The sequence below is a fragment of the Notolabrus celidotus genome, chromosome 11 (genome assembly GCF_009762535.1).
Source record: "Notolabrus celidotus isolate fNotCel1 chromosome 11, fNotCel1.pri, whole genome shotgun sequence".
NCBI classification, from domain to species: domain Eukaryota; kingdom Metazoa; phylum Chordata; class Actinopteri; order Labriformes; family Labridae; genus Notolabrus; species Notolabrus celidotus.
Genome location: NC_048282.1, coordinates 36,617,297 through 36,625,963, shown reverse-complemented (window position 1 = coordinate 36,625,963; position 8,667 = coordinate 36,617,297). Strand labels below are relative to the sequence as shown.

At 45.3% G+C, this 8,667-nt stretch overlaps 1 protein-coding gene across 1 annotated transcript; it reads right to left on the bottom strand.

Annotated features, from left to right (window-relative positions):
• Positions 1 to 1,409: 1,409 nt before the first annotated feature.
• Positions 1,410 to 8,314, bottom strand: LOC117821635 (tumor protein D54-like). The gene is made up of 3 exons (XM_034696053.1): positions 8,056 to 8,314; positions 2,053 to 2,210; positions 1,410 to 1,613 (listed from the first exon to the last, which is right to left on the bottom strand). The coding sequence occupies exons 1-3, from the start codon at positions 8,072 to 8,074 to the stop codon at positions 1,425 to 1,427; spliced, it is 366 nt and encodes a 121-aa protein (XP_034551944.1). The 5' UTR covers positions 8,075 to 8,314; the 3' UTR covers positions 1,410 to 1,424.
• Between the last annotated feature and the right edge of the window lie 353 nt (positions 8,315 to 8,667).

Here is an 8,667-nt window from a genome sequence, read left to right as displayed (position 1 = left end):
TGAGTCTGGTCCTGCTGGAGGTTTCTGCCTGTTAAAAGGAAGTTTTTCCTCACCACTGTAACTAGCTAAATACTGCGATGTGCAATGCTCATGATGGATTAAGGTGGGGTCAGACTGAGTCTTATCCTGTCTTGAAGTTGGGTCTCTGTTCATAATTTGACATAGAGTGGTCTAGACCTCCTATGTTAGTAAAAGCATCTTGAGATAACGTTTGTTGTGATTTGGCGCTATACAAATAAAGATTGATTGATTGATTGATTGATTGATTGATTGATTGACATGTGCACCGCCATACACATTACAGAGAAAGCATCTGCTCTACGCACCCTACAGTAACTCTCCAGGGACATATGGTTCAAAAAGGCGACCACATAAACCAAACACAGGACGGTCTGTTACATTAGCATTAGCATCCTCCGTAGCTAGCGGCATGCAACCGGGCGTGTTTCAATCTCACCATCACTCCCAATATTTACGCCTCGGAGCTTGATGCCGACATTGTGAATCACGCACTGTCTCGTGAGTGTTGCGTTCAGAGCAGCCTTGGATTTAAGAGTGCTGTAATGCATGCACACCAGTCTGGTGGGTCTCATACAGCAGAGCTTGTAACACAGATTAAGAGTTTTACACCAATGCTAGCTGTATTTAGTTAAATGGAATAAACATAAGACATATTTTAGTTATTTTTTTAATTTCATTTTTTTTGTTTAAGGAATAAAAAACAGAACTCAACTCTCTAATCTCTTGTGCAACTATTATCTAGGGAAATATTTGATCAGGATCAGGGGCCAAAAAGGTGGATCGGGACATCCCTATTTATAACAAGCACCTTCTGCAGACTCCCAGTCTTTCTCACAGCACTGCCTCGACATTCAACAGCTTATTAAAATCTAAAACTGCAGAATTCACTTCAAAATGATTAAAGAGATCTGACTGAGAAGCTGCAGGAAAAGACAAAGAGGAAGCGTGCACGGTTTGATCCCAGCAGAAGCGACACTACTCTGTCTTTTGTTTCATTAAGAAGAAAAGAGAGCAAAGAAATAAAGAAAAAGGAGTTTAGAACGTTTACTCTCCAAAACAGACGCTTAGATGATTCTCTGGTTGGTATCTGTCCTGGAGAGTTCACTCCTTTTCCACAGTATCATAAAGCACGGCGCATCCAGCTTTCTTAGAGGGACAGAGGACCAAAAGTTTAAGTGTAAACACGGACTTCTTTATGTGTCAGGGAGCAGGAAGCGAGTGGAACTGAAGCTGAACAGAGAGCGGAGGGTGAGCGACTCGTTATGTGATCCAGGGTTTGTTTGGGGTCAGTTTTTATAGCTTCAGGATTCAACTTTTCCATGACTGTTACTAATATTAGGTTCCAGGAAGTTGAATGCTTCCTCTCTCTGTCCTCTCCAGGTAAATCTGAATATAACAATATATTAAACACACTTTAAAAGCACCGTGTTGATCAATACGTACGCGTTGGAGGTCTGTACGTCTTGCCAGCCCTTGGTGAGGTTCTGCTTGAGTTCGTTGAGCGGGCTGAGGCCGAGTTTCCTCTTCAGCTCTGTGGAGTGTCTCTCTTTGGCTGACAGGACCTGGCGCAGGGTGTTGATCTCCTCCTCCACCTGAACCACAACGTACACATTACAGAGAGTTTGAGGCCGTTTGTTTTTCTCCTTCAGTCACAACTCTTTCCCTGCTTTCAGCTGCTCTCTGTTTGGATTTATGTTTCATGTTTATCTGAAAAAAGGGAAGATTCTTTGGAGCATGACGAGCAAGATCAACTTCAAACTATCCTGATTGCAAACATCAACTCCCAACGATTATTTCACTACTTTCTGACATTAATAGATAAACAGGTAAAAGCTGGATTAACAGGAAGTAGAATAAAGTGTGTACTGCAGTCTGAAAGTCAGCTGTTTTGTGTAAACACTTTGATTTAACCCCGGTCTGCCTCAGGCCTCAGAAACCTGTGTTACGTCAAACATCATCAACAGAAGCTCTGATTGGAGTTATTGACTTTCTGCAGAAACACCTGCTGATGTTGGATTATTAGTTTCCCACCTTTGTGAGCTCGATGCGGAGCTCCTCGGCCTCCTCCTCCGTCAGGCCGGGGGGGAGAGGGTTGACCGCGTTTCCCACCGCTCCCTCCACCGGCACGTCGGAGAGGGTGTCTGGGTGCTCCACAGTGAGGCCCTTGTTAGGAGAGTTCAGGTTGATATCTGGAAGAAAGAATAATGAAGGACGTTAATGGAAGAGTGGAAAAAGGAGGAGGCAGCAGAAGGGTAAACAACACTCGGATCTGAAGTGCTAAAAGCTCAGAGTGCTTCTCTGTTTCACACTCACACACAAACCAACGCCAGGACGACGCTCGTGTTTCCCGCAAGAGGAGAAAGTGGCAATTAACGCAGCAACAAGTGGAGCTGCTCTCTGAGACAGACACGTAAGAAGCTTTCTGTCCTTCTGAGCAACATGGAGTCTTTGTCTGTACGTAAACACCACCACAGAGAAGAAGAGGAGAGTAAACATTACAACAAAAGGAGGAAAAAGGAACACATGGACGATAATTATACTTGTACAAACTTTTAATCATCCAGATAGAACAGGTTGAAAGAGAGAGTATCTTATGGCAGTAGTACGGCGATAAGTAAAGGTTATTAAATCAGAGTTTGGTCAGACGAATTTAGACTTTCTGCTTCTTTCAGGCCCTTGACAAAAATCTGGTAAACTGAACCCTAATTCTTCACTTCTGGGATCCGCTGCGGTCCGGCTCCAAGCTGCGTTCTGAAAACGCAAACGGTGGGTGTTGCTCTCTCGTCCGTCAACACCCACTGGTTGCGTTTTGAGAGCACAGCAGAGAGCAGGACCGCCGGACAGCTGGAGTCATGTGACCGAGGTTTTCCCTGCTGTAATCACTGAATCAAGGATTCTCCTCCTCCTCCTCCTCTCCTCATCCATGTTGTCTTTCTGGTCCTCTGAAAACCTCTGACCTGTTGACTCCAGGCCTGGCTCCGCTCATCATGACTTTGGTTTGTTGTTGTAGTTAAGTGAAATACGATCTGGTGATAACACAGAGTGTTTTATTCTGAAAATTAACCGGATGTTTTCATTTTGTTTTGGTGAAACCTGACTTCCTGTCCCGCTCCATCTGCTCTGTTGAGATTGATGCGTCGTGCTCCAGCATCCAGCAAAAATAGAAGTCTTGTGTATCTGATCTGGAGGACTCCGACCTGCTGGATCAGAGACGCAGCCGGAACGCAACGGAGCGGATCCAGTGGAAGTTAACACATTGACCCGCTCCATCTACTCTGTTGAGATCAAGTGGCAACTTCCGGTCTCAAAATATGAAGCCAATGCGGAAGTGTTATAAACTACAGTTCATCAGAATCCACTAGAGGCTGGCTGAAACACCAGAAACCACATACACACCCATTCAAAAGAGACGATCTTTGCAGCATTAATAAACATGTTTACAGCCTGGTTCAAAATTTTTTTATAACGCGACAGTTCAGAAGATATTAAGATTACGAGTTTTTGCCCAAATAAGGACGTTACTGAGTTGACTGACAGGCGGGAACACATAGCTGTTGGCTAGGAGGCTCAAACCCCGCCTCTTTACCTCACACTCTTTTGGTTGAGTTCAGCATTTCCAATATGGCTGCCGCCGAAGATTAGCTTCAAAACAGCGCTCAGGAACAGACGGGTGACATCACGGATACTACACCCATTATTTATACAGTCTATGGTGGAGATTGATGCGCTGTGTCGGAGATTTAGAAGGCTTATGTATCTGATCTGGAGGGCTCCGACCTGCTGGATCAGAGACGCAGCCAGAACGCAACGGAGCGGATCCAGTGGAAGTTAACACATCGACTAGAATAGAAACCTATCAGATCTGGTGCTGTGAGGGATCAGAGATGGACCTGACACGGATCTGGGGGAAGTCCTGTGTAAGAGTTGCCTACATTTGAATGACTCCCAGTGAAACAGAGCTGAGTGAACCAGGCCACGTCTGCTGCAGTTCCCTTAATGATGCTCTGAAACCTGAGAGTAAAGCTTCAGGCGGTGTCTTCTCATGCCGGCTGCGCTCTCACATGACTCTACTCTACAAAAACCCGGCCCTTAAAGGATCAAACTTCCAGGCGTTTGTTTTATCTCCCCAGGAACGCAGTTGAGAAAATGACTCCTGAGTAATCTGGAAACACAATGTGTACATCAGCAGGAATTAGACCAGGATGCAACACTGCAGCAGCAGCAGTGAGGCTTTAAAGTGATATAGGTGTGGCTGAATCGTGCACATGCCTCAGTGTTTACAGACCTGTTCGACTACTGCTGAGTAAAAGAGAGAGCAGGAGGAATTTATGACCTCTATGAGCGGCTCACTGAAGGCACAACATAAAACAGACAGTTTGATAACATCCACGATCTCAAAGAGTGATCAGTTTCTGTCCCTCTCTTCTTCTCACAGGAGCCACGTTGTCTCTTATTGACCTCGCTGCTGTTATTCCTGTGAGCCGCTCTGAATCACTCTGCACTGAATCAATACACCTTCAGGGTGGAGCCGTCATATCTGCGGCCGTCTGTATGCGGATGTTGTTGCTTCGTCTCTCGCTTGTGCTTCTTTTCATAGTTGCAGATGTCGGGATGAAGCTCTTGTTTCTTAATCTCCCTCCTCAGATGAAGACACAATCCTGACCTGCAGATAATTCTAATCTGGCTGTTTTGCAAGTCTGTGCAATTGATTGTGCAGACGTGGATGTTGCACTGTGAACGTCTTTAAAGCTTCAATAACTTTATCTATTAGGAGTCCAGAGATTCAGAGTACTCCCTCCCATTGAACCAGAACAGACTGTTGCTGCATTAAGTCTATTTTTACTCCGGGTTTCGAGCTTCTGCTATATATTTTTTTTCGCCCGCTCCGGCTGTGCCAAACCTCCTTAAGCTGCCAAATATCTGATCGTGTCCTCAGGTGACGGATACAAGATGTTCTCATTGTGTTGGAGATTCAGTGTTCAATCTGGTACTTTTCTGTTCTCAAATATTTCAACCTTTTTGAAACAAGTCTAAGAGAAGAAGTTAAAAACATGCACCTTCAGAGGTTTTATTTCCTGTGTCATGTTTCCAAAATCAGTGCACGACACTTCAGACAGTTTAGGTTTTCTTCTTCACACAAACAGGAGGTTAGGGACGTCTGTTTGTCACGTGTTTTGTTTTCACTTTATTTACAATCAACATGATTAAAACCAGTAAGGCTGTGAGCTTTCCTTGGTCAGCCGTCTCTGATCTGTCACGGCTCTGGAGCTGATAGGTTTCTATTCTAGTCAATGTGTTAACTTCCACTGGATCCGCTCCGTTGCGGTCCGGCTGAATCTCTGATCCGGCAGGTTTGAGTCCTCCGGATCAGATACACAAGGCTTCTATTTCTGCCGGATCACGACGCATCAATCTCAACAGAGCAGATGGAGCGAACAAACAACAGTGTTTACGACACTCCAGAATACTTCCACACAGCCGTTGACATGTTGAAGGCATGGACTGTATAAATAATGGACGTAGTATCCGTGACTCCACCCATCTGTTTCTGAAGAGCTGTTTTGAGGCCAATCCTCGGTGGCAGCCATATTGCTGCTGTTGAGCGTTTGTGACGTAAAGAGGGCGGCTTTGAGCCTCCTAGCTAACAGCTACAGTGTTCCCGCCTGTCAATCAAGTCAGCTGTGCCTCTCATTGGAAGATTTGTAATCTTAATATTTTCGAAATTACCGCGTTATGAACAAATTCACCCCCCGTACAGTGTGTGCCGATCGAGACTTGAGCTATCCAGACTACACTCGTCTTTTTGAACCAGGCTGTAAACATGTTTATTTCTGCTGTAAAGATCGGCTTCTTTGAATTGGTGTGGATGTGGTTTCCGGTACTTCTTGAGCCAGCCTCAAGCGGGTCCTTGATGAACTGCAGTTTTTGAACAGCACTTCCTCATTGGAGTCATATTTTTGGGACCGGAGGTTGCTGCTTGGACATCACCCATCTGTTTCTGAAGTTTTGAAGCTGATCATCAGCGGGCGCCATATTGGAAATGCTGAACTCAACCTAACTTCAGTCGAGCTAGTGTGAGGTAAAGGGGCGGGCTTTCCACCGAGGCAGTTTTACCTTTCTTCTCATATGAAGTCGTCGTCCATGTAAAGCACGAGGAGTAGCACAGAAGTGTTTTGAAAGTTGGATAAGTTCTCTTCAGGAGCAGCACCAGCGAGCGTGCTACGTTATCCAATATCGTTGTTATTGAGAGGGAAAGTTTGTGCTAGCGCTGCTGGGAGAAGCGGTGACGTAGAAGTTACATCATGACGTGCCTCTTCCACGGGCTCGAGCGGGGGTGGCGAAACAAACTGGTGCCGAGTCGGTTTGCAACGAGGCAGTTTCAGTGCCAGTTCGGAGCTGGCGTTCAATTGAGAATTGTTTTTCCTTCCGGGAAAACCGGTTCCAATTCTTTGCTGGTCTAGAACCGCAAATTGCTTACGTCAGGGGCGAGGGGCGGGGTTGCCGTGATCAAAAACACATACCAAACGTGCGTCCTCCATTGTCCTGCGGCAGAAAAAATCAAAGAGACTAATGGATTCCAAGGCAAGGCAGCGGACGGTCGAGGAGACAAGCTGCCGTTGCTGTGAGGAAAAGTTTGGCTAGCACTGCTGGGAAAAGCGGTCACTTAAATCTGACGTCATGCCGTGCCTCTTCCACGGGCTCGAGCACCAGCCTGGAACCAGAACCAGGTGGTATTTGAGCACCCAAGAAGCCTCCTCCGCTGTTGCCATGCCATGAGGCACTGTTTGTGCCTTTTTTGATAGTCTTGATATCCAAGTTTTTTATGTGCAGCTTTTGTTTAGTCGGGAATCCATCGTAATCGTAGTATACGCTCTTTAAAAATGATCACAATCAAGTCTGTGGGTTATGGGCAGGATGGCAAGTGGGTCTCCTTTCTCTTCTCTCAGTTAATGTACATTTTAAAGAGATTTGTTGCCACAGCTGTGTGATTTGTGACTGTATTGAAAAGATGAAAAGCAAACATTTATATTTTTGGTGTTACCCTTTTACCTTGGGCCTCTTTTGTTTCTCTATTGAGACTCACACATTATGAAGGATGGCAAATGTTTTGACCCTTAAATCTGACCTGGGAAGTTTAGAAAGGGACAAAATGAATCCCCAGACATAAAGAACAGAGCGGGATGTTTCTGTTTGGCTTGTTTTAGGGCGGTTTACCAATCAGTGATGTCTCAGTTTGAACACATGTTGTGTCCCTTTCAGAGTAATTCTTGTGTGACTTTTTAAACTATACAAGTTGACCTAAAACAACCTTTGATGTTTCTTTAAAATGCCTCTTTAGTTCCTCCAGATGGGGGAAGCTTGAAACAGGGTCAAAGGTAGGAGTGTGTGATGATAAAGCAGAAGCAGTGCTATCAGTTAGTCAGAGTTTCTCCTGCTGAAACTCAGATCTGATCTCAAACAGGCTGCAGACCTGTCAGTGCAGTGTTAGCATGTCAAAGCTAAATTAGTCAGCAGATCTTCTTCATGCAGCCTCGTAGTGAGAGATAAACACTGACTGCACACAGAGGCAGGTATCCAGGTGAAGAGGAGGTAAAGACAGGTTGCTGCAGAGCTTTAAGGAGCAACCAAAACAAACAGTGTTAGCTCTCAGAGGAGCTTCTGTTTACAAGTCTTCTCTGGAACATGGAGGGTTAAAAGAGTCTTCTTCAGGGGGGGTGTCACAGAGAAGATGTCCTTACTGTCACTGTGTGAATGTCAGGTGTGTTCAATTAAAGTGTATCTCTAATTAAAGTGACATTAGAAACTCGATCCTCTTTCTGTCACTTAGCATCAGGCCCATCCTGTCTGCGCATGTTCAGCAGGTATTCTGATTTATTACACTGATAGTGATCAAACTTTAACTTCATTAGTAAAGTTAACATGTTAATGAACCTTCAGAGGGAGAAGAGAATCCTGCAGAACAACAGAGAGCTGTGTGGGGAGAGCTCACAGCAAGCTAACGCTAACTAGCCTGCTAAGCTAACAGTTAGTTACCTTGGCTGGCGGGATCCATGGCGTCGACTTCTTCTTCTTCTTCTTCTTCTTCTTCTTCTTCTTCTTTTTTAAAGCAGGCTGTCCTGGAGGGAGAGAAGAAGACTGTCTGGGAGTTCTCCTCCTGATGTGTGTAAATCCTCCGTGTCTGTCTGCTCGCTCACACTCGGGTAAAGTCGTCGACGGAAACAATCTGAACAAACTAACAGCTCAGCTTTAACGGCTCCTACTGTCAGAGGAGCACATCCGGGGAGGCTTTTCAAAATAAGAGTTATGTTACGGTTAGGACCATAGACTGTATAAAATAGGACCCTGTTTCCTCCTACTGTCAGAGGAGCACATGCGGGGAGGCTTTTCAAAATAAGAGTTATGTTAGGTTCCTGCTTCCTCCTACTGTCAGAGGAGCACATCCGGGGAGGCTTTTCAAAATAAGAGTTATGTTAGGTTCCTGCTTCCTCCTACTGTCAGAGGAGCACATCCGGGGAGGCTTTTCAAAATAAGAGTTATGTTACGGTTAGGACCATAGACTGTATAAAATAGGACCCTGTTTCCTCCTACTGTCAGAGGAGCACATCCGGGGAGGCTTTTCAAAATAAGAGTTATGTTAGGTTCCTG